Source organism: Condylura cristata, unplaced genomic scaffold (genome assembly GCF_000260355.1).
Source record: "Condylura cristata isolate star-nosed mole 26May11 unplaced genomic scaffold, ConCri1.0 scaffold00017, whole genome shotgun sequence".
Taxonomy (NCBI): domain Eukaryota; kingdom Metazoa; phylum Chordata; class Mammalia; order Eulipotyphla; family Talpidae; genus Condylura; species Condylura cristata.
In genome coordinates, this window is record NW_004567118.1 from 29426562 (window position 1) to 29451696 (window position 25135).

A 25135-nucleotide genomic window follows, 5' to 3' on the forward strand; every position below is an offset into this window, starting at 1 on the left:
TGTGCGAATATGTTTAATAGTTCAATAACTGAAGAATCTGTTTTCTGAAGGTAGGGATGTCATTTTCATGAGATGCTGGGTTCAGAGAGCAGGTCCTTGGGTTACTTCTGAGACAAGTTTCAACACAGTTCTTTCAGCAGCACATAGTGACTTTCTCAATGATAGGAAGGCATGTGTTATATCCCGAAAGGGCAGGTTTATTAACCAAAAAAAAAAAAAAAAAAAGAGAAAAGGACTACATCAGGGCAGTCTTTGCACTGGCGCGGGCAGCTGATCTGCCCACCTGTGACTGTGCAGGTGTTTCTATCTGCCCACTCCCTCCCTCCACAGCAGCAGCCTCCTGCCTGCCTGTGACCTGTACCTGCTGGGGCTTCTCTGCACTGACACCCTCAGCGGAGCCCACGCTTCTCCAGGCTGACCAGCTGTGACCACACAGGCCTCTCAGCAAGCCTGTCCCTTTCGGGGCAGCTCTTCTCGCCCACTGGTGCCTAGGTAAGTGTCCTTTACTCCTCTGTCCTTTTTCCCTAATAAACCTGCTCTTTAAACATAACTGATGTTTCTGTCTCATGCAGAAACTCGCCTGGGAACTTGCTGCATGGTGCTGAAAGGGAGCTCTGGGGACACCTTTCCCAGAGTGAACTCAAGGACCCCTACTCCACATACACTGACTCCAAACAAATGTGTGTTTCCGTGACATCTTTTTGTTAAGTGATTTAGCTGTGTGTTTAAGAAGAAAGTTACTTCCTTGAACAAAGACTTTTGATCTTGCCATTTGCCACAACATGAATGGGCTGTGAAAGTATTATATCAGTGAGATATTTCAAAGAAAGACAAACATCTGAAATCATTTGTGGAATCTAAAACAAAACAAAATAAAACAACAACAACAAAACAAACAAACAAAAAAGCAAAATCCCCCCTTCCATAGATACAGAAACAGATTGGAGGTGGCTAGAGGCAGGGTTGGGGGGTTGGGGAGTTGGGGACTGGGACTCTGGAGGATGGGTGAAATGGGTGAAGGGGATCAAAAGCTACAGGCTTTCAGTTTTGAGGTAATTAAGTCATGGGGTTGTAAGGTATTGTGTGACTATAGCTAATAATGCTGGATGGCATACTTGAAACTTGCTAAGAGAATAGACAGTAGAAGTCCTCATTTCAAGAAAAAATTTTATCTGTGTATTGTGGGGGTGCAATTTAATAATTAGAAACCAAGCTCCCACTCCTTGCCCAGCAAGCAGGTATGGGAGACTTGAATAGATAAGGGAATTGATAAGGTGCCAGGGGACAAAGCCATCAGACAAGCTACCCTGACTTGGAAAACAAAACAAAAAAAAAACAGACCAGCTCCAAGAATGCAGAAACAGAGATAAGGACTTGCTTCTGGCGCAAGTCAAAAGCCCCTGCTGGGACCAAACGTGCCAGCAGATAACCAATGGAAACTGGCACCCCCAGCTTAGAAAGTCTATTAAAATAGACTATAAATGAGAGCCTCAAATTCTCCTTCATGCCCGCTGCTTCTCTTAGCAGAGCATTTCAATAAATTCACTTTTTCTGTTCTCCACTATCTCAGTGAATTCTTTCACCCCCCCCCATCAACACCTACCTCACCCTGATTTCTCTCCATATAATGATGGTTGTTAACTAGACTTGATTATTTTTCAAGATACACAAATAGATGCATCGTTATGTTGTGCACCTGGAATTGATATAATGTTATAGTCAATGATACCTTAATTGAAAAAGAAAAGAAAAGTAAGGCAAATGCACAAATAGCTAATCCAAGGCAGAATGTTATAAACTTTATAGGAAAGAGAGAAAGTGTTGTGGAGATTTAGAGGTGCAATTAAACATAGTCATGTATCTTAAATTTAAATAAATTAATTTTATACATATATTTGATACAATGTATACAATAATTTTATTAAATAAAATAAAAGCTCTTTTATTGAGGGCGTATTAGGTGTCTGCTATTTTGTAGACATACTCTCAGTCCTAAGGATGACCTTACTGGGGAGGGGAGATGACTTTGACTTTGTAGAAGGAGGTGTCTATGAGGATACTGAGTCTCAAAGAGCTTATATGATGAGTAAGGTCATCAGCTGTAGACTGTGAAAGACAGAACCAGAAGTTCTTCACTCCTGTAGTGGGAAGAAATATTGGGGTGAGGCCAGAGGTATAGGGGTGAAAGAATTTACCAGTGACAGAGTTGGGAACAGAAAAAGTTGGAATTACTCTGTGTGGGAGGAGTGGGTGAAACAGGAGAGGTCTATGTGCAAAGAAGCTTTTGAGGCTCCCTTTTATGACCTGTTTTTGCAGACTTTTCATGACTTGGGCCCATTATTTGCTGGGATGTCTGGTCTTGGGCATTGGCCTTTGAGACAGAATGTGTCCTAGCCCAGCTTCTGTACTTAGTGGTTAAAGTGATCAGTCTTATGGCCTGGTTCCCATAGCAACCTTATCAATTCCCTTTGTTCAAGCCTTCCAATCCTTCCCACTAATTCCCAGGGTAGTGCTGCTATGCTTCTCTGTATGATGGAGGACCAGAGACAGAAGACAATCACTGACCTGACTGACCCTCCAGTTTGCAGTACATAAGGTAAACTCTCATATATATACATATATATATATTTAAAAGATTTATTTATTTATGCTTATAGAACTGGGTACAGGCCAGAGGTGTGGTGAGTGAGAGGCTTCACCAGAGACAGTAGGGAGCAGAACAGGCAGATTGACAAAATACACTGCTCAGGGGAGCAGCAGGCAGGTCAGGAGAGGTCTGCCACGCCATGTGGGTCACCTCCCTGGCCGGGGATCAAACTCATGCTTCAGTGGCTTTCAAGAGCTTCATAATGCAGTGCTTTAACCTGTTGCGCCTCCAGGGAGAGCCCACTTTTTATATTTAAAGTTACTGTTCAAGGCCTCACCAGTCCAGATTAGTGGGCAGTCTCTTGTCAAGTTCTCAGAAAATCCATTGAGGCTTTATGAAGTTTGAAAGGGCCAGACTTGCCGCTGTGTGCCTTGTTGCAACACCCAGAGAATTTCATCCATCCAAGGTTGGCTCTGTTTTCTGTTGCCATATTGCTTCTGCCAGTGCTGCTGCTAAGAACAGGCCCCTGCTTGTGGCTGTGCAGCTGCCACTGTGGGTCTGGCTCTGGTTCTCAAACCTTAAAGAGAAGAGGAACGTCTACCCCTCTAGCATTCAGTTCTGGCCCTATTTAAGCCGCTAAATGACTGACTGTGAGCAGTTCAACCTTTTCAATGCCAACGCACAGCTTGCCCAGGGAACCCCCACTCCCTTCCTGTCTTTGGGCCCCTAACATGTAACACTTTAGTTCATATCACCTGCCCAGCTGCGGTTTCCAAAGTGCATCTTCTAGGCATCTATTTGGTTGGCATCTGTCCGTTCCAAACTTGGCTTCCCCCACAAATCATTCCAGCCTTAGCGTTGAGTCGAGGAGCTCTACGCTGAATGTTTGTGATCCTCCCTCTGCCCGAATTTCTAACGCTGACTGTAACTTGGTCTTTGTGGGGTGGGGTCTTTGAAAGTGATTCTGTCTTGAGGGTAAAGCCCCTTATAAGCAGAAAAGAGCAGAACTACACTCACCTCCACGTGAGGACATAGCAAGAAGACTGCTGTCTGCTAACTGGGGGGGTAGTGGGGGGGGGTGGGCCTACCCCTGACCCCAAGTCTAAGGGCACCTTAGTCTTGGACTTCCCAGTCTCTAGAATGGTGAGAAACTAGTGTCTGCTGTTTAAGCTGCCCAGGCTGTAGCGGCCTCGTAGCCTGACACAGGTCACTACTTCTGCCTCGTCCTTTGCTCATGGTGGCTCACCTTGTTGCCCTTAGGCATCTTTCTTGTCAACAGACCATGGCCAGAGCTGTCTCTGTCCGTAAGGGAGGCTTTGATCATGAAAAGCCTTAAAAGAAAGACATTTTTTTAAAAAAGTATGTTTTAAGTTAATTTTAATTTTTTCAGTTATATTGAGATATACTTGACAACTCAATTTTTTAAAAAGATTTATGTATTTATGCATACAGAACTGGGGTGCAGGCCAGAAATGCTGGGGGTGAGAGGATTCACCAGAGACAGAGCGGGGAGCAGAACAGGCAGGTCAATGAAGTACACTGCTGAGGGGAGCAGCGGGCGGGTGAGGAAAGGTCTCCTGTGTCATGTGGGTCAGCTCCCTGGTTGGGGTTCAGACTCAAGCTGTAGTGGCTGGCTGTAGCTTGATAGCACTGTGTCTTTAACCCTGCGTTACCAGGGAGGCCCCCAATCTTTTTATTCTAAATGAGTTCTTTGGCCCTTTGAAAAGTACACAAGACCTTTTAGCAGTTCATCCTGCACCAAAGGCTAAAGAGAGAGAAACAGTCTCAGCTGAGCCTCTGGGCCTGTCCTGTGTCCCCTTCCATGGGTGGGCAGCTGCAGGCTCCCAGCTTAACCAACTGAGGGGAGGCCAGCAGGGCAAGAAATCCTACAGGGCGAGGACCCCTTGAGAGGCCAATGTAGAAAGAGACCATGTCGGTAGCTTCTACGTGTGTCAAGAAACAAAATAGAACTGAATGCATTTCACTATAATGTTGACTTTATTCAGTGACTCATGAAATGGGCAGTGTCTCTAGCAGATTTTCAAAAGGAGCCCTCAGGACCTGTACTAAATTTTGTTGGCAAAAGGGAACAGGAACAAGGAAGATATATTGGTAAAAAAAAAAATGGATTGGTTGTGACAAGGTCACCTTCCTTTAGGAGACAACAGAGGTGTCTTAAGCAGACAATTGTCTAGGGTTGACCAGGAAATTCCAGATTAACTGGTTTAAGTCTCTATTTCTGGGAGAGGCTGAAGCTATCATTCAGCTACTTATTAGCTCTCAGTTTGGTGACCTACCTCACTGAGGCTTAGCTCTGTGACTCCATTTTGGACCTGTCATTTCTTTGAACACATGTCAACTTGGGTAAACAAAACAAATTTAAGCTCCTTTAATCAAGGACAGGCACACTGCAGAGATATTTTGGGTTTGGTGCCAGGCTATCAGAATAAATTGAATATCACAATAAGGTGAGTCATATACATTTTTGGTTTCCCAATCATATGAAAGTTATGTTTACACTCTACCATACTCTACTAAGTATTTAATAGCATTGTGCCAAAAAAGTACATATCCTAATTAAAAAAATACTTTATCACTAAAAAATGTTAACTGTTCCCTGCGTCTTCAGTGAGTTACCACCTTTGCCGGTGGAGGGTCTTGCCTGGATGCTGACAGCCACGGGTGGTGGCAGCAGCTGAGGGCTGGTGTGTCTGTGGCAGTATCTTTCTTTTTGCATTGAAGAACTGGGGTACAGGCCAGAGGAGTGAGAGGTGGTGAGAGGGTTCCCTAGAGACAGAGTGGGGAGCAGAACAGACAGATCTACTGAAGCACACTGCTGAGGGGAGCAGCGAGGGGGTCAGGAGAGGTATGCCACGCCATGTGAGTCACCTCCGGGGCGGGGGTCGAACTCAGGCCATAGCAGTGATAGTGCTGAGACTTAGCTCCTAGGCCCCTAGGGAGGTCCTATGGCAGCTTGTTAAGACAACAGTGAAATTTGCTGTGGGGATGGCTCTTCCATGTACGTGATGTTGTTTGGTAGCTTTTTGCATAGTGAGGCTTCTTTCAAAACTGGAGTCCATCTTTGCAAACCCTGCTTTGCTTCTCAACAGAGTTGATGCAATTGTCTCAGTATTTTGCTGTTATTTTAACGAAGTTCACAGCAAGTTCACCAGGAGTAGAGTCCATCTCAAGAAACCATTTTCTTTCACCATCCAAAAGAAGCATCTGCTCCTGCACTTGAGTTAGCTCATGAGATGCAGCAATTCAGTCACATCTTCAGGTTCTGCTGCTAATTCTAGTTTTCTTGCTATTGCCACCACATTGGCAGTTTCTTCCAAAACCACTACAGTAGACTCAAATGTCACTAATCACAGATCACCATAACAGAGAGAATAATATGAAAAAGTGAGCTGTTTTGAGAATTACCAAAACGTGACACAGCCACAGAAAGTGAGCGCACACTGGAGGGAGAACAGTGCCAACACACTTGCTTGAAGCAAGGCTGCCACAACCTCCGACTGTAAAAAAATGCATATTCCAAGCTCAATAAAGTGACAGGCAATAAATACAGGTAAGCCTGCCCTGTGTTCTTCATTAAAAATGAAGTGGACCCCTCCCCGGAGGCACAACAGGTTAAAGCACAGCAGCTGAGGCCATCACAGCCACTGCAGCATGAGTTCGATCCCCGGCCAGGGAGCTGACCCACACGGCGCCGCAGACCTCTCCTGTCCCACCTGTTGCTCCTGCTCCCCTCAGCAGTGGATTTCAATAGATCCACCTGTTCTGCTCCCCTCTCTGTCTCTGATGAATCCTTTCGCCTCCCACACCTCTGGCTTGTACCCCAGTTCTTGTATGTATACATAAATAAATCTTAAAAAAAGAAAGTGAGGTAGAAGGCTAGATATTGCCAGATTGGGTGATGGGCAGCCAGGGGTCCAGAGATAGGGGTTCGAGGATGGAGCTCAGAGGTGTGAGGGGGTGTAAAAGGGTAGGGGCAGCCCAGGCCATTAAACCAAGATGTCTCAAGAGGCAAGGCTCACAGAATGCCAGCTACAGACCGAACAAATTTAAATTAATCTGGAAGGATTACGTTCTGAGCTAGGAAAATTAACTCCTCCTTGAGGTGAGACCCTCACGTGGGGATCCCCATTCCCAGGATTGAGACTGAGTGACTGGAGGGGATGGGGCTTACTTGGAGATCAGAGATTCCCAAGCAGAGGCAGAGGCGGGGGGACCGGGTATGGGGCAGCAGGTGAATCAATGGGCAGGTGCAGCTGGGCCTTTAAACACATCCTCCTGGGAGATGGGACGAGAAAGTCCTTTTATTCTAGAAAAAGGAATGGCCCTCTAGGGAGGAAACCACTGGGTCCCAGTTTGCTCCCAGGATGCTCTGCTCAGCCACTGCCTTACCCCTGAGCTCCACGGGCAACACCAGGTGAGCTCGTTTCAAACTCGAGAGCGAGGCTCTAAAGTTAAGACTGGGGAAGATGTATGCTTGCATCTAGCCATTAAGGAGTCAGTTCTGAGGATTGGCTGAGGCAGGCAGGCTGCCAGCGCAGAGCAGCTGGGTGGGGCAGGTCGCAGCAGTCAGCGGGCTACCTTGGGGAGCACCTGTCTTGGCAGGGTGGGCCCTTCTCCTGCAGTGTGGGAGGGGCGGGTGAGTGGAGTTGCTCTGTCTGCAACAGGATACCCTCGCCTACCCCTGCCCCCGCGCTCCAGTGTTACTATGGGTGTCCTGGTTTCTGAACTTAAGTTCAAAAGATCTGGGGGTTAAACCAAGAGATGATACCACCTTGTGATGCCAAGCTGCTCTGACACATGCAGGGTCTCTGTAAACCTTCACTGACTCTAAGATCTATGTCAGAGTAACGAAAGTCTGTAGGATTTGAAGTAGAAATTAATAAAAGTCAATAGACAAAAAATGATGAGAGGAAAAGTTGCCAAGTTGCTCTCAGGAGTTGGTTTGTTGAAAAGTTTTAAGAATTTACCTCTCTACTATTTAGTGTTTCTCTCCAGCTATTTGGAGAGGCGTGCTGTTCAAACATACTTGGGGACAGGGACACCTCCGTCCTGGCAGGCGGGCGCATGTGCAGCTGTGCCCACACGGTGGCGCTGTCATCCCGCATGTTCAGGGTGTAACCGCTAACTGGGGAGCGTTGTATTGGCGCGTTCCGTGCATAAAGAAACACGTAGAGGCCAGTTTCGCAAACTGAACAGCCACAGTTAGAAACCCAATGGCAAAACCACCTCTATTTGCCCTCCAGATCCCCGCTGGGCCTCCTTCTAGTCATTGCTCGGGCTCTGGCTCTGGCTTCCAACAGGAAAGGTTCATTTTGCCTGTTTTTTGAGCTGCCAAAAGCCAGTTTTCTCCCCTTCACCATCCATTTGACCTCCATTAACCTGACGTTTGCACCCCTGTCCCCTTTCTCTTCTGGTAAGCAGTATTTTGTTTTTAGAGTCTAAATAAATGTTTATCTCTCTTTTGTTTGTTCATTAGTTTTGTTTCTTTTTTTCTATATTGAAGGAGCCCATATTTGTTTTTCTGAATTATTTCACTTAGTTTAATAGCTTGTAGGCTCATCTCTGTTGTAAATAGCAGGATTTCATCTTTTTTTTTTAAGATTTTTTTTGCTTTCTAAACATTTTATTTGTTTCTTAATTTTTCATTTATGCATACAGAACTGGGGCGCAGGCCAGAAATGCAGGGGGTGAGAGAATTCACCAGAGACAGGATGGGGAGCAGAACAGGCAGTTTGGCTGAAATACACTGCTGAGGGGAGCAGTGGGCGGGTAAGGAGAGGTCTGCTGCACCATGTGGGTCAGCTCCCTGGCCTCTGCAGAGGGCCATTGTGGTGGTAGAGCTGACACTTAACCCTGAGGCCATGAGGGAGGCCCCGGATTATATATTTAACCTCCCACCCCTCGGGGTCTAACAGGACCGTCACACTGACTATGTCCCTAATACAGTTCTTTTTAATTCCTCTTTCCACCCTGCTGGTAAACTCATTCCTCATCTTCCCAACTCACTTAAATCTATCCACTTTTCAGCCATGTCTGAGGGACCACTGAAGTCTGTATCTCAGCTGAAGTCTCTTCCAAGCCAATATCAATCTGAGAGTTCCTCGTCCAAGACCTACTTTTATTCTGACCTCACGGTCTTCACTGCTAACCCCTAGTCCCAACCATCACCATCTCTCATTGTGGTCCACCCTCCTAGGGAGAAAGCCTAAAGAGCCTTTAAAAATGGAAACTGGACCTTGTTGCTTAGTTTAAACTCCTTAAGTTTCTCAGTGACACCCCATTTCTTGGAGGAAGGTAAAACTCAAACTACTTCCATGCCTTCAGTGTCCCCACATGATCTAGCCCTTAACCTACCTCTCTAACCTCTGATACTTCAACCCTCTTTTTTTTTTTTATTTTACAACAGTTTATTTTTACATCATTTTGTACATTTTTTTTTTCCATCTCAATTGTAATCCCCGCGGGTTTCCCATCACCAAGTAACCCGTGTGCCATCACCATAATCCCGTGCACTTCCCTCCCCACCCACCCTGTGTTTGATCCCATTCCCCACTCCACCCCTGCAAAATGTCTCTGGTATATGGTTGTTCATTATTTTTGTTATTTTCTCGCCTGGTCCATTATACTCCTGCTATGAGTGAAACCTTCCGGTATTTTTCTTATCTCACTAAGCATGATCTTTTCCAGCTCCATCCAAGTTGCTGCAAAAGACATGTGTTTCTTGTTTTTGGTTGCTGAGTGATATTCCATTGTATATATGTACCACATCTTTTTTATCCAGTCATCTACTTTTGGGCATTTGGGCTGCTTCCATGTTTTTCCAATTGTAAATATAAAGCAGCAATAAACATGGGGGTGCAGGTATCTTTTTGAATCAGTGTTTTTGTGTCTTTTGGGTAGATACCTAGGAGTGGGATTGCTGGGCCGTAGGGAAGCTCCATGTTCAGCAGTTTGAGGAACCTCCAAACAGTTTTCCATAGTGTCAACACTCTTTTTACACGTTGGCTTCTAGGTCTTTCTCAAGCACCTTCAGCTGTTGCTTGCCCTGTTTGCACACACTGTTTCCTCTAGATTATGGCCTGGTTGTTCGCCTGGGAAGATCTTCCTAACCCCATTCTTATTTTCTTCAAGCACTTAACCACCCCCTGACCTTAGATTGTTTCCCATTTAATACAGGTCTATTATTTGTCTCCTTTTAGAGGGAAAGTTCCTGGGAAGCCATGTTTGTTTTGTTACCACTTATTCCTAGCACTTGAATCCAGGTCCATAGTAACATTTTTTTGGGCCCAGGGCAGAATCCAGATGGAGGCCCCTGTTTCACCCTCCCTTCCCTTTCCACTTCCAGTTTGTCCTCCCTGAGAAACCTCAAGCACAAAGGTGTTGCCAGCACAATCTTCAATGTCAACATGGCGCCCCACTCACTGGAAACAGGCCCAGCTGAGGCTGCATATCTTGGAGGGAAATCTGACTTTGGGAGAAGCCACCTGACACACAGCCATGCAGGCCCTGAATGGACCAGGGGCTCCCAGGGCCTGGAAGATCTAGAAGGCCCAGGTGGACATGACCTCTGACCCAATGGACTCCTTCAGGGGATTGTAAATTGAGGAGGGTCACAGAGGGATCTTCTACAGTGTGGGCTCATTAGCAGTTCATTAGAGTACTGTGGCAGACAGAAGACATGAACAAAATCTTGAATAAATAATAGTTGTGGATGGGAGAGAAGTCCTAGGCCCTTCCTCCTGGGCCTGGGATTGAGATGGATTTGGAAAGAGTAACTCTCTTCTGACTCTTCCTTCTGCAATGCCTTTGACACATATGTGAACACACACATGTGTTCTCTCTCCGTCTCCTTGTCTAATAGGACTTTGCTTTCTGCTGCTCTGGGCTGAAATGTGCTCTCCCTCACATCTGTATGTTGTAAGTTGAAGTCTGAACCCCCATTCCTGGGACTATTATGGAAAGTGGAGATAGGGTCTTGAAAGAGAAAATTAGTTAAATGAAGTACTGGAATGATTCTGATGCAGTGATAAAAGGACAGGGCTTGGGTCTCCCTGGTAGCCCAGGGGTTAAGTCTCAGTGCTCTCACGTATCGCTGCTATGGCTTGAGATCCATCCCTGGCCAGGGAGCTGACCGCATGGCGCTGCAGAACTTTCCTGTCTTGCCTGCTGCTCCCCTCAGCAGTATTACAGTCGATCTGCCTGTTCTGCTCCCCACTTGTCTCTGGTGAATCCTCTCATACCCTGTACCTCTGTCCTATACCCCAATTCTTATACGCATAAATAACTAAAAATGAAACAAATTAGACCTTCATTTATATGTTGTGAAGTCCATTTATTCAGAGCCCTATTTCATTGGGGTCCAGAGGTTGAAAAGACAGTGCCCACACCTGTACACAGCAGCAGAGATGAGGGCCCAGCATGCCCTGCCGCTCCCAGGGAAGGTGGAGGTGGCAGAGAGTTCCTGCGGAGGTGTGCTGGAGCTTGTGGACCTCAGCTTTAAGGAGGTGCACCTGGGTCTTGCCATAAATACACTTTCCAATCCTGCTGTCTGGTATGTTGTTCCCGACCAACCTGTTTTGCTGTTGGAGTCACTGGTGGGTTTTGTTTGTCATCAACAGTGCCTCTGCAAATGTTGTGTCGTACAGGACCGAGTCTCTGCTGTGGTCACATTTCCTTTCTTGTATAGTTTCCTTTTGCTTTTATTGGAGATGTGATAGTTACTTGTTTCATCTTGGGATGTTTTCCTTGTAATGATTTTCTATTACTTAAGGTAAAAACTCCATGAAATCACATTCTCTTCACTCAGGAGGGTTTTCCTTATGGCCTTCTGAGCCACGATTTGAGCATCTGGAGTGTTAACTTAAGTCAGAGAATTTATTGAGCATCAGTCTCACAGAACCATAGCTCTTATTTATTCCATCATGCTTGTGGGAGAAGAGGAAAGGGCGCCTGTGAGTTGCTTCCGACTTGAAGCAAGAATCATATCCTTGCTTAGGGATTCTAAGCGCAACAAATGATCAAGAAAGACAACCAATTAGTCACTGGCACATCTTGGAAATTATTTTTACCAGTGATGACAACATTTCCTTTTCAAGTCCTGGGAGTCTTAAGTCTTCTGAAGAGAGATTTAATGTTGCAGAGAACAGAATGATTAAGTTTCCACCTAGGTCTTTGTAGCTTTTGGAGGAACAAGACAGACAGGCTTGGGCACATCCTCCCCTAAAGAGCCTCACAAACCAATCTCTTCTTCCTTAGATTCTTGATGTTCATTATAATAACTTGCATTTTCCAGGCCAGTCTCTGGGATTTTACTAGTTAATGTCAGAAAGGGGAAAAAAGCTGATGTTTAGGCAGAAATACAGAAAGAATTGGATAAGATTTTACTAATTTTTTTAAAGCTCATATTGAGATAGTCTCTGTGTCTTGATTTTGAATTATTTCCTCACTTCCTATGGTAATTCCTGACATAGCAGAGGTAAGCGATAAATGTTCTGAATACTAGAAAGACTGAAATCTCTTTTTTATTCTAGTCTTTCAGGCCAAAGGTGTGTGTGTTGGGGGGGGGTGGTGAGAGGGTTCACTAGAGACAAAATGGGAAGCAGAACAGGATTGACTGAAATACACTGCTGAGGGGAGCAGTGGGCAAGGCAGGAGAGGTCTGCTGCACCTTGTGGGTCAGCTCGGTGACCAGGGATCAGACATCCTGCTGCAGGCTGTTGAGACAACCCTTTGCACCACCAGGGAGACCCTGACACTGTAAATTAGATTGAAAAACTTCCTTTCAAAGTTGGAAGGCATCATCCTGTCCTCTCCTCATGTTGAATTTAGCATCTGAAAAGTGAAAGTCACTCTAATTCTTGTTTCTTTGTAGGTGATTTCCCCTTCTCCAGTAGCTTTTAGATTCTTCTCTTCATCTCTGGTAGTCTAAAATGTCATGGTGGTGTGCCTTGACTCATTCTTCAGTGAAAAACTGGACTATTAATAGATTATCTAAATCTGGAGACTCATTCTTTTAATTCTAAGCAACATTCCTGTAATATTTCTTTGATAACTTTCTCCCTCTTACTTCCTGTTTATCTTCTAGGACTCATATTAGTTGGATGTTGGTCCTCCAGATTTATCTTCCAGGTTACAAATGGAGATTTTACATGTATAAAAAAGAGCTTTCTTCACCTTTGAAGTTTGAAATTAAGTGAGAACTGATATTCAGTGGAGAGAGAAATGGATATCAAGATGTAAGTTTAATTGCTGATGGACAATAAAGGAAGATTTGTTTTATAACCTTAGTGAAAAGGATTTGTTAATATTTAATTCAGAAAAAAATATTTAATTCAGGAATTAGGCAGATGAGTTTACTAGCCATACAGGGTGAGTAAAAGCAGACCTTCTCTGCAAAGTCAGACTCAGTGCTGCCTGGTAGAAAGTAGATTGCAAGGTGCCAGGGACACCCCCCAAATGAGCCCCAAAGGGTCAAACTCTGTTAGTCAAGCATCTTTTCTGGGAAGGGGAAGGTCTGGAGACCCAGCTGGAGAGTTTTCCAAGTGGTAAATGTATATGACCATGAGGCAAGGAGGTGGTGAAATGCCGTCTAGTAGGCTGTCTTCTCATTAAAAATAATGAAAAAATGGGCCCTCCCTGGTGGCACAAGGGGTTAAGTCTCAGCACTATGAAGCTAAGCTACAGCCACTTTAACACAGGTTGGATCCCGGCCAGGTGGTGACACACCTGGTGCAGCAGACCTCTTCTGTCTCATCTGCTGCTCCCCTTAGCAGTGTACTTCATTGATCTGCCTGTTCTGCTCCCCACTCTGTGTGTGGTGAATCCTCTCACTGCCCCTGCAACTTTGGCCTGTACCCCAGTTCTGTATGCATAAATAAATAAGTAAAAAAATAAAATCACCAAAAACTGTCTTTTTTTCTTTTTGTTCTGGAAGATTTCCTGAATTTTATCTTTAATAGCTATTATTTTTTTTGGCTTCAACAAAAATATTTCTTTACTTTCAAAAATCTTTTCTTGTTTTCTGAACAAGTATCTGGACTATGCAAGAGATCTGGACTGGCTAGTCAACAAAATGAATTCAGAAAGCCTTGGATTTCTGAATAGAAATAGAAAATAAAAAAATGAATCAAAGATATGAAAAGGCAGCTCACTTAAGAGGAAACCTAATTGACTAGAGAACAGGTAAAGGAGTGTTCAAACCCACTAGTAACCTGAAATGCAGGCTAACAGGCTCGTGAGTGGAATCAGATTGGCAGCCATTGGGAAGGAGAATAATATCAGCTACTGGAAAGGAGGAATATAAAGGGGGCGTGTTGTAGGCATGGCTATTATGGAAAGTGTGTAGTCTGGTAGAATTCTATATGAGAATACTGTCTGACCTTGCGATTTCACTCCTGGATATATTTCACAAGCAAATTCTCACCTAGAGAGAGAGGTTCTCACCATGATAATATGAGGAAACATTAATAGCAGAGGTGAAACAGTAAGATAATTTCTAGGTTTTTCCTTTTCTCATAGGAGGAGCAGGGATGGAGGATATGGTAAGAGGATAGGCAGAGGAAGGAGAGGGTGAGGCAAGCAAAATAGAAAAGGGAGCAAAAACTGGGGCCTCCCCGTCAGTGTAAGGGTTAAAGCTCAGCACTCTGAAGCTATTTGCAGCTAAGGAAGCAGGACTTCCTTGGCCTGGGAGTTGACCCACATGGTGTGGCAGACCTCTCCTGTCCTGCCCACTACTCCCCTCAGCAGTGTTTTTCACTCAGTCTGCCTGTTCTGCTCCCCGCTCTGTCTCTGGTGAACCCTCTCACTCCCTGCTCCTATGGCCTATGCCCCAGGTCTTGTAAGCATAAATAAATAGATCTTTAAAAAAATAAAGATTTATTTATTATTAAAAAAAAATAAACTGTACCAAAAGAGAGTACTGTTGAGATGATCTCATCAGTGTAAAGATGTGTATGTGTGTGTGAAATTCGTCTGAGAATATTCTGTGACCTCGCAATTTAATTCTTAGAAATTCTCACCTACATCCACAGTGATGAGAACATTAATCATGGTGTTAATTGTGGCATTTGGGTGTTGCAACAATGAACCTAATAAGCTTCGTTATTGGGGTAAATAAACGATGATGCTCCACACCACCGGATACAATGCATGGGTTTGTAGCAGCAAATCAGATGCACAAGTGGCAACAGGGTGAGGTCTTCAACCTGATTTACAGTCAGGAGCAAATGAGATGCCTCACAGTCCCACTTATACGTCTATCTTTTTATTTTTACTTTATTTTTAAAAAGGTTTATTCATGTAGAACTGGGGTACAGGCCAGAGGTGCAGGGGGTGAGAGGATTCACCAGAGACAGAGTGGGGAGCAGAACAGGCAGATCGACGAAGTACACTGCTGAGGGGAGCAGTAGGCAGGTCAGGAGAGGTCTGCCATGCCATGTGGTCACCTCCCAGGCTGGGGATCGAACTCCTGTTGGTTGGAGTGGCAGTGGCTAGCTTCATAGTGCTGCACTTTAACCCGCTGTGCCACCAGAGAAGTCCCCATTTATTTATACGTACATATAAAAATGAACATATAAACTACATCACATTTTTAATGAGGGTACATAGCCTGTCATGTCAAAATGTCAGTATATGTTATTCCTCAGTCTTCTCTGGATGAGAAATTTGGGCAGGGTTAGGCCTGTGGGCCTACTGGTATTGGTTAGCATACTTGCGTAGATGCATTCATTTGTTGGCTGGGCTGGCCAGAGGCTCCCAGAAGTCTTTGTTTGCATGAGTGTTGCCACCATGCTGCACAGTGTGGCCCCCCCCCCCCTCTCTCCACTGTGGCTCACCCCCAGGATCACAAGTTCCCGCTCTCTAACGGAACTTCCTCATAGCATGGTAGCTGGCTTCCAAGAGTGAAAACTGAAACTTCCACTTCTCTTCAGAGCTAGGTCCAGAACTGGTAAAGCCTTCCTTCTAGTCCTTTCTGTGGGTCAGGGCAAGTCAAAGGGTCAGTTTGGAGTCAGCGGGAAGGAGAATGTGCTGTCCTCTGGAAGGTGGGGGAGGGGTATGATTTGCATGTACAACGAGGAGAGAAGTTTGGCTCCCATCTTTGGAAGCCAAAGCCTTCAAAGCAAGGCAAAGATGCCAATTTAGCTGGGAAGGAGAAAAACTATGGGAAAATAGGATGGAGGAAAGAAACTAATACGGCTAGAGGAGGTCTTGCTCAGACTTCTGAGGAAGATTGGGTATCAAACTCAGGAACAGAACTAACTGGTCTTGGGCTTCCCCAGTGGTGCAAGGGGTTAAAGTGCTATGAAGCTATCAGCGGTCACTGCAGCACAAGTTCCTCTGGCCAGGAAGGTGACCTACATGGTGTGGCAGGCCTCTCCTGTCCCTCCCCCACCCCCCACCGCTCCTCCCCTCAGAGTGTACTTCATTGATCTGCCTGTTCTGCTCCCCACTTGTCTCTGGTAAATCCGCTCACTGGCCCTGCACCTCTTGTCTGTTCCCTAGCTCTGTATGCATAAATAAATAAATCTTAAAAAAAAAAAAAAGCGATTTCTGGGCCTCTCTGGTGGCACAAGGGTTAAAGACAGCACCATCAAGCTACTCCAGCCACTGCAGCAGGAGTTCAATCCCTGCCAGGGAGCTGACCCCCATGGTACAACACACCTCTTTTGTTTCCCCCTCTGCTCCCCTCAGCAGTGTGTTTCAGTACAGCTGCCTGTCCTGTTCCCCATTGTCTCTGGTGACTCCCCACTTCCTGCACCTCAGGCCTATACCCAGTTCTTGTATACATAAATAAATATATCTTTAAAAAAAAGACTAGTTTTCCTTTCTGTGCCTGAGGTATTGAAAAAAATCCCGCAAATTAAAGTCAACCAAATAAAACCCAAAGCAGAAGACCCCCAAAGAAAACGTGATGTGATATAATAAGGAAATTTTGGAATTGTCCAAAATGCTGACTTTCAAATAGACATACTGTATATCCTCTTGTTTCCTCTGTCCTATGTATGCTCTCATTTCCTCTGTTCCAGCTCCCCAGAAGTGGGGATCTTGTACCCTAAAACTTAGAATTGGCTTAGTCACTGTGGTTGGCTAGTGAGAATTTCCCCCTCCTCCACCTCGGGACCTCCGGATGGCAATTGGTAAAACTTGACAAGCCGTAGACAATTCATTTGTTAAGTTCTTGGAACTAAAACCACATCCCTGCCCAGACTGTGACTTCCTAGGATTGTTTTTCATTTTTAAAAGACATTTACCCAACGTCGTGATCAGACTATTACATTTAGTAATCATCAGCGTGGGGACTAAACAAACTACATTAAAACGCTTTGTTGGAATGCTCTCCACTTTCCACAGAACAGAAACTAAAATAACCTGTTATACAATTAGTCACAAACACAGCCCTTGAGGTTTTTGCCATACACACGGGTCTATCTAAAACGTGTCTTCTTTGCCAGTGTGAGGGCCCAACACTGCTCCACTTGGCAGAGCTCACAAATCTGTCCTAAGCCGCAGCCTCCCTGTCACTTCTCTGACTCTCCCCTCGTGTTAAGCTTTGTTTCTCGGCGTTTAATAAAAAACGTTTGCCACAGTCACAGCTACTGCAGCCCCTGCCCCAACACCTGGTTGTTTTATTTGGCTAAGTACCGGCCTCTACCACCTTAGGCTCCAGAGCTTCAGCCTCCAAAGTTCCTCCTTTCATGGGTCCAAAATATGATAGTTGCAATTTCCAAAATCACTGTAGCTTCCATCATCTTCCAAATTGCTTCCATCATTACCAAATCCATTAACAGCCCTCCCCACTGCCACCATAGCCGTCTCCACGGCTGCCATCAAAGCACCTTGACCCCTGAAGTTTTCCTCCATGACCAAAGTTGTCATTCATGGAGTTTTTCAACCTTGATGTCATGACCCATTCATAGGTAGGGAAACTCGATTTAGTTGGTCATGAATGCCAGTTTAAGGGAAGCGTTGCTTTATGAAACCATGTCAATACCATATCTCCAAAATCACTCATGCATTCTTTCAACCACTCATTCATGCATTAGCCTTTGTTGAGCATCTATTGCGTGCCAGAGGATTCAGAAGAAAGGAGAACAGAAAGTCTGTTTGCACATGAGCGATTGCTCTGTAGAACGTGTCTCTTACTTGGTTCACAGTCAAAAAGCAAAGCTTTGGTCACTGTAGGAATGTGAGTCCATTGGAGCAAGGGGCTGCTTCCTGTGTGTCAGGGAGTCACCCTAAGAAAGGCACAGGCCCCTTTCCAGTATCAGGGAAACAGGGCAGCTCTAGAAGAGAAACTCTGCCCATAGCTTGCAGCCCATGGGTGAGGGCCAGAAAATCAGGGGTGAAAACTGTGTTTTCTTTTCCAAGCTATTGCTAGTGTAGACAGTAAGAGTTAATCATGTTTCTCGGTCCATGGAGCCCTATCTTCCTCAGAGGACTGTGAAGACTCCCTCTTTTGAGGTATGACTTTTTTCCCCCTCTGTCTTGTTTTTCCCCCAATCTCCCTGATCCCTCTCCCTCTACCGTGTGTAAGTCACATGCTTCTCTGAGGCTCCTGTGAAACAGGAACAGCAAAACACCTGTGTTCTGGGGTGCTCTGCTGTGGGGCTACATATCTGGGTTGAGATGATCCCGGTAGTAGTGATAATTAGACAAAGACTTCATGAGAACTGAAATCAGGCACAGTCTGATAAGCCCAACTCTGAGGGAACACCTCTGCCAGTCACAAGTTGGAATGTAGTGACCTCAGGAACGGTGGGAAGAATAATTTTCTTAGGTCAAACGGTGCAATGGTTGACAGGCTAGTTTCTGATAAAGGTTTCTGGTTTTCATTCACAGGGTTTGGCGTGTCAGACTCGGTTGTTCTGTCTGTCCACAGAGGGAAGGAGGCACCCTTCCTCACACGGTACCCTAAACTTGCATTCAGATTCTTGGTTGGGTTCTCCTTGTTTTCATGTTTTTCTAACTGCCTTCTGGTCAGCAACAGACAGAGCAGTTGCTGATTTCATGTCCTTACAGGCAGGCGGATATTTCTTTCTTTCTTTTTTTAAAGATTTATTTATTTATGCATGCAAGAACTGGGGTACAGGACAGAGATGCAGGGAGGTGAGAAGATTTGCCAGAGACAGAATGGGGAGCAGCGGGGCGAGACGGGAAAGGTCTGCTACGCCCTGTGGGTCAGCTCTCTGGCCAAGGATTGAACTCATGCTGCAGTGGCTGCAGACAGACAGCTTCACAGTGCTGCACTTTAACCTGTTGTACTACCAGGGAGGGCCTGGCATGTGGATTTTTCTGTCAGCATCTTCACAGATGGGCCAGACAGTTCTGACTGAGTCTGTGCCAGAGTTTTGAATTTCCTTCCCACCTCTCAGAGCTGGGAGAGGGGTCCAAGATGTGACTTCAGCTCACAGGTGAGGTGACTTCTGTGGATCTTCACAACAGTGGTTGGTGTGAAGGCCAAGTGTGTTGCCCGGACCATGGAAGTTGCTTACGGAGGTTGAACTGCTGCAGGGGAAGATGCCTCTATGACGCTCTTCTCTCCTTCCCCTGCTACTTCCCCTTCTGGTTCTGGAGGGGTCTCCTTCCCAGGACAGTGAAGCCAGGCAGGCCTGAGCTGGGCAGCCTGGTGGCTGAACCTACAGGAAGCTGGGGCCTGCCAGGGTCACAGGCCTGGATTGGGTAAGAGGTGCGATTGGGTCCCTCTGGTCCCGGTCAGGGATATTTGGAGACACCACAGTTCTGGGAAATTCAGAGGCAGGATGTGGAAGGGGGAGGGGCAGGAGGGAAACAGGAAACTGTACCCCTGCCCTTTCTGGCTAAGCCTCCCTCCTAACCTGTGCGATAAGGACTGAAGGACTGGCCTGCGTGTGGGATGAGTAGGAGGTCCCCTTCCCGGGGAGGGGGGGGGAGCAGAGACGGTGCTGCCCCGCCCCCACTACACTGTGTGTGTGTCCCAACTCCATTTCGACTTCTATTTACTGTCCAAAGTCCCAGAGGCAGGAGATACCAGGGTAGAAACATTCCGACAGACACACGGGCTCAGGGCTCTTCCTGGGTCACCCCCACCTCTCTTCTCAGCTAGCACTGCCCGCCCTCTTCTCCAACCTCAGCCTCTCCTTTGCCCTGGGGTCCAGGTTCCCTGAGGGACCTAGGGATTAGCCCCCACACCTTGAACAGGTAACCCAGGTTGGGGAGGCATGTGGGACTGGGAATATTTGGGATTAAGAAGACTCTGGTTCAGGCACTATAGAGGCCAGATGGGGAGAGTGGTTTGAGAGTGTGGAGGTGAAGGGTCGTTGCTGGGTCAAATCTTGAGTGGCCGGGGAAGGGTGGGCACCAGTGTATTCCCCCCCCACACTCACTTCCCAACTCAGACGTAACTCAGGTCATGGCCTCGGCCCGCTCAGAGGTTATATTCAAGTCCACCATCTGCCTTCCTCTGAATTAGCATCTGAGCACTGGCATCAGCCCTGAACTCAGTCCTAACCCAGACCGAACCCACCAGCTCCAGCTCCAGCTTGGGTCAACATGGAGAAGGACTTTCAAGACATCCAGCAGCTGGACCCTGAAGAAGATGACCACCAGCTGGGTGGAGGCGAGAGGCCAGGAACGCATGAGTACAACCCCAGGAAAGAGGACCCATTCTGGAAAGGCAAGTGTTCAGTGCCTGGGCTTCGCACCACCTCTCCCTGGCTCCCGATGGCTCTCTATCTGTGGTCTCTGTCACATTCTCTCCGCGCAGGGACAAGGCCCCTGGGGTGTGAGGTGCCTGATGCCTCTGCTTGCCCCCTACCTCGCCTCCTCTCCACCTGCAGGGCCCCAGGAAAGCGGGGTGTCAGAGCCGGGAATAAGTAGGAGCTGGGGAGGGCTTCTTCCCCTCTCCTTCCAACCTGTGTGCTGTGTGTGTGTGCATGCGGGTGTGTGCAAGAGCACACGTGTGAGGGTCTGGGCAGGGCTTGACTGGGGGCACAGGAGGTCCTGGGAAGCTCACCATCCTCCTCCCAGCTCCCCTGCCCGAATCCTTCTGCAGCAAATCTTGACTAAAGGTCCCAAGTGTCTGTGGAAGAATTTTAACATGGGAGAGATTTGTGCTGTTCTAGGTTGAAGGGCAGGAGTCAGGGCTGGGGGATGGGTGTCAATGTGGGTGCAGGGATGGAGCCTGGCCAGTGGAGACAGGAGGTGCTGGGGCTCAGAGCTCAGGGAGGGGGTCGGCAAGCCTGGGCTGGGAGGAGGGGCCACACCCCCACCCTGGCAGGTCTCTCTTCTGGGCAGGGTGTGTGAGCTGATGGGGGGTGGGAGTCTGGGAAGCACCAATGGCCATGGGGCCTTCCACCGGGAGCAGGCGCTGGTGTGCCTCATCCCCTGCATCCTCTGTGCCTGTGGGATGCCTGGTAGATGGTGACACTCAAAAATGATTTCGGATGTTCTCTACTCTTCTCCAGGAGAGAGGATTCAGAGTTGAAGCAGGAGGTTTGGAGAGAGTGCAGCGATTTTAATCTTTTCAGGAGGGGAGCTCACCCCAAAGACCTGACTGACAACACAGAGGGGCCAGTCTGAGTGGGGTTCGGGCCAGTCTGAGTGGGGTCCGGGCCAGTCTGAGTGGGGTCCGGGCCAGTCTGAGTGGGGTCCCGCCAGTCATTTCTCTCCAGCAGCCTCTGCCTCCCGGGAGGGCCTGCTCACTGAAGATGGCCTCTGTCCACGCCCAATGCCCGCTGGGTCCTCCTGCCCTCGCCCCCCAGTTGACATGTCCATAGTTTTCAGCACATTTGAAAATAACCTCGCCGGTCATTATTTTCTCAAATATTTTTTGTCTTCCCTTGCCCCTTTTCCTGAAGGGAGTTCAGATACGCGCATAGTCATGGTCCCATAGCACGCTGATGGACTTACCTTTTTGCTTTTGAGTTTTTTTTTTTTTTTAAGATTTATTTATTTATTCGTACAGAACTGGGGTCCAGGCCAGAGATGCGGAGGGTGAGAGGAATCACCAGAGACAGAGTGGGGTACAGATCAGGCAGATCGACAAGTACACTGCTGAGGGGAGCAGCGGGCGGGTCAGGAGAGGTCTGCCGTACCATGTGGATCTCCTCCCAGGCAGGCGGGAATTGAACTCATGTGAAGTGGCTTAAACTTCTTAACTTCTTAGTGCTGTGCTTTAACCCACTGCGCCACCAGGGAGGGCCCGCTTTTGAGTTTTTTAATATGGCTTTTTTTGGTTCACAATTCTTACCTTATGTATGTCAATCTTCCATTGATTCTACCTAACACATTTTCCTTTTCAGATATTGTATTTTTCCTGTCAAGAAGTTCATCTTGGGGTTTTTATATATCTTTCATGACTCTACTTCATTTTTGAACAATTTTTAAACATCTGAATACAATGATAATATCTGGGATTTTTTTTAGCTTAATATTTGTTTTTTGTTCTTCTCTGCTAATTCTGTCATCTGCATCAGTTCTGGTGAGTTTAGATAGATTATTAACTTCCTGCTATGAGTTGTGTTTCTGGCTCCTTCCAACCCTTGATTGGTTCCCAGACAGACACTGTGAATTTCACCTTGCTGGGCGCTCGCTATCTGTGTATTGCTCTACATATGCTTGAGCTTTGTTCTGGAATGCAGTTAAATAACTTGGAATCAATTTGATTCGCTTGGGTCTCACTTTTATGATTAGGTGGGCCCAGAATATTCCCAAGGCAAGAACACCTAGTTCCTAGTTTTTGAGTCTGGCAGATGGGAATAGGCAGTATTCCTGGTGGATACCAGCGTGCAAATGCATGATGCGTGTGCAGTGCTCACAGGCTGGGTCAAAGCCCCTGACTCCCCCAAAGCTGCCCCTCACATCTAGTTCCCCCACCACTCTCAGTTATACTTCCTCAGCACCCCATTCTGACGCCCCTCTTCCTGGCTCCCCTTGTCTTGCAGGGACAAGCCTGCCCCAGCCCCTCCTGCGACAGCGCTTCTGCTCCAGGCACAGCCTCAGTCTGCTTGTCCTGAGCTTCAATATCCTGCTGCTGGTGGCCACCTGCGTGATCGGGTCCCAGAGTGAGGGTCACAGGGGCCAGGAGGGATGGGGAAAGAGATGCAGGCAGTGCTGGGGCAAATATGGGGGCAGGGGTGGGGTAGTGTGGGGTCAGGCACACAGATGACCATGGGGGCTCTCAGTGTTCCCACTGTCTCCTGACAAGGAGCCCAGATGCAAATGGAGCTGTGGACCCTAAGAGAAAAGCTCAGCAACTTCTCCTCTAGCACCCTGATGCAGATGGAGGCGCTGAGCTTCCATGGTGAGTGGGCGCTCCCGAAGGGGGGCTGTGTGGGTCTGATGGCCAGGTTCCCTCCGCACTGGGTCTGCCTAGGGACATGTCTGGTGCTGTGGGCTGCAGGCTGGGGGCAGCCGGCCCAGCCTGGGATACTGGGCAAGCTGCAGGGGCACTGAATCTGAGCTGAGGGATGAGGTGGGGAGAGGCAGGTAGGGTAGAGGGTGGAGAATAGTGCCAGGTAGGGAGAACAAAGCTGCGCCCCAGGGTGTGAGGGCGACTGTAAACAACTCCAGCCAGGCAGAGCAAGGTGGTGAGGAGCCGGTTGGGGAGAGGTCATGCAGGTTAATGACTGATGATGTGAGGCTTTACTTTGAGGAAGGGGGGACCTACTGAAGGGACAAACAGGAGAGTGACCTGAGCAGGTGTGAGCTCCAGAAATTGTGGCAGCTTAGGGCGCTGCCTATGAGTTGGGGAGGTCAGGGGGTGGGGACTGCAACATCCTGGTCAAGGTGACGGTGGCTGGGACTATGCCCCAGCAAGGTTAGTGTGGACAGGTGTTCAGGAAACGGAACAGGGAGGAAAGCTCAGTTCCCCCTTCCCCTTTTTTCAGGAGGCAGCTCTGATAATAAAGTGACATCTCTGGAAACCAAAGTGGTGAAAGAGCTGTTGGACCTGAAAACAGGTGTGAAACCCCGGGCAGTGTGCGAGAGGTGTGCTCCCTGTGGGGTGAGTGCTTTGCGAGAGTGCTGTGCATGTGTCCAGAGCCAAAGGCCTGTGCTGGGTCCTGGGGTGGAGGGGCAGAGGAACACTGCCCACGTCACTGCCCGTCACCTGCCGCCCTAGACCATTCCGGCTTGCTCCTCCACCTGAAGCACTTCTCAGTAGATCTGCGCACCCTGGCTTGCCAGATGGCCTTCGTCCGGAGCAACGGTAGGGGCAGCGGCGGTCTCTGGTCCCTTTGTGCCCGTCCGCTCCAGCAGGACCTCACCTCCCACTACGCTCTCCTCAGGCACAGAATGCTGCCCCGTGAACTGGGTGGAGTATGAAGGCAGCTGCTACTGGTTCTCCCGCACTGGCAAGACCTGGCTGGAGGCTGAGAAGTACTGCCGGCTGGAGAACGCCTACCTGGTGGTCATCAACTCCAGGGAAGAGCAGGTGAGCATGCCGGGACGTGGCTTAGGCTTGCTTTATTACGATCTTTTATTTTAACCAAAGGAAGACTGTGAGCTCAGGCACTAGACAGACTTTGTGGGCTCGTGGGTAAAGTGTGGCCCATTAAGCCACACAATTTAGAAGGCCTCCTGAGGATTAACTAAAGTAACCCCTTAAAGCATTTAGCTTGTGTTCCAGCCCAGTGTGTGGATGTTCACCTGACAGCAGCTAAAGCTGCAGAAGAAAAACAAGGGCTAGCAGTGGTGGGAGCTCATGCTTCCGCCTGGGAGCGGATTAGGTTGGGGAGGGCGGGGGGAAGCACAGCTGATGCCTGTGTGGAGGACTGGAATTGCCTCCAACCCCACCCTGGTCTGTTTTCCAGAAATTCATCACACAGCGCACGGACCCCTTCCAAACCTGGATAGGCCTCACGGACAGCGATGGCTCCTGGAGATGGGTGGATGGCACAGACTATAGGTTTAACTACAGGCAGGTCTCCCCGCCCCCTTATTCCGGCCTTGGGGCCTTGGGCATCTGGTCTTTCACCCCAATACAAGTATTGACGTTCCCTCTCGCCCTGCAGGGACCACATTTCCTACCCTCTCTCCCTCACACTTCCAACCTCCAAGGCTACAGCTCTGTACCCTGACCCCAAGGTGAGGTGGAGGTGTGGGGCGCTGGGAGGGAGGGTGCTCAGAGCTCTGTCCTGCCCCCTTAGGAACTGGGCTCCCACTCAGCCGGATGACTGGACGGGGCATGAGGTGGGTGGAACTGAGGACTGCGCTGAATTGAGGTGGGATGGCCGCTGGAACGACAACTTCTGCCTGCTGTCGCGCCGTTGGGTGTGTGAGATGAAGTTGAACATCACCAGCTAGGAGCCCAGTCCCACAGGTTTTTACCTGCTCTGCATCCTGCCCCAGCCCTGTCCCAGCTTTTCTACTGGGGACTTTGGAGGAACGGAGAATAGAGTCAGAGGCATGGGGAAGTGTTGAGGACAGAGAGAAGGGTGTGGTTTAAGAATCCCAGACCCTGGCCCTCCCTGGTGGCGCAGTGGGTTAAAGCACAGCACTAAGAAGCTTAAGCCACTTCTGCATGAGTTCGATCCCCGCCTGCCCCGGAGG

General features: G+C 47.9%; 1 protein-coding gene across 2 annotated transcripts; it reads left to right on the top strand.

Moving 5' to 3' along the window:
• The first annotated feature begins 20134 nt into the window (after positions 1 to 20134).
• Positions 20135 to 24964, top strand: LOC101623344 (asialoglycoprotein receptor 2). Of its 2 annotated transcripts, none has more exons than XM_012726150.1 (8): positions 20135 to 20262; positions 22535 to 22662; positions 22791 to 22886; positions 23473 to 23544; positions 23706 to 23792; positions 23872 to 24017; positions 24397 to 24503; positions 24733 to 24964. In XM_012726150.1, the coding sequence occupies exons 1-8, from the start codon at positions 20135 to 20137 to the stop codon at positions 24887 to 24889; spliced, it is 921 nt and encodes a 306-aa protein (XP_012581604.1). In that variant the 3' UTR covers positions 24890 to 24964. The 2 variants fall into 2 exon arrangements, with proteins under 2 accessions (XP_012581604.1, XP_004685159.1); XM_004685102.2 differs by having other exon boundaries at positions 22535 to 22647.
• The last annotated feature ends 171 nt before the right edge of the window (positions 24965 to 25135 follow it).

Bases quoted from the DNA above. Each gene is read 5' to 3' on its own strand.
- LOC101623344 (XM_012726150.1), top strand. From the start codon at position 20,135: ATGGAGAAGGACTTTCAAGACATCCAGCAGCTGGACCCTGAAGAAGAT. The intron at 22,663-22,790 runs GCCAGGAGGGAT...TCTCCTGACAAG, and splicing joins CCAGAGTGAGGGTCACAGGG to GAGCCCAGATGCAAATGGAG. The intron at 23,545-23,705 runs GTGTGAAACCCC...CTGCCGCCCTAG, and splicing joins GCTGTTGGACCTGAAAACAG to ACCATTCCGGCTTGCTCCTC.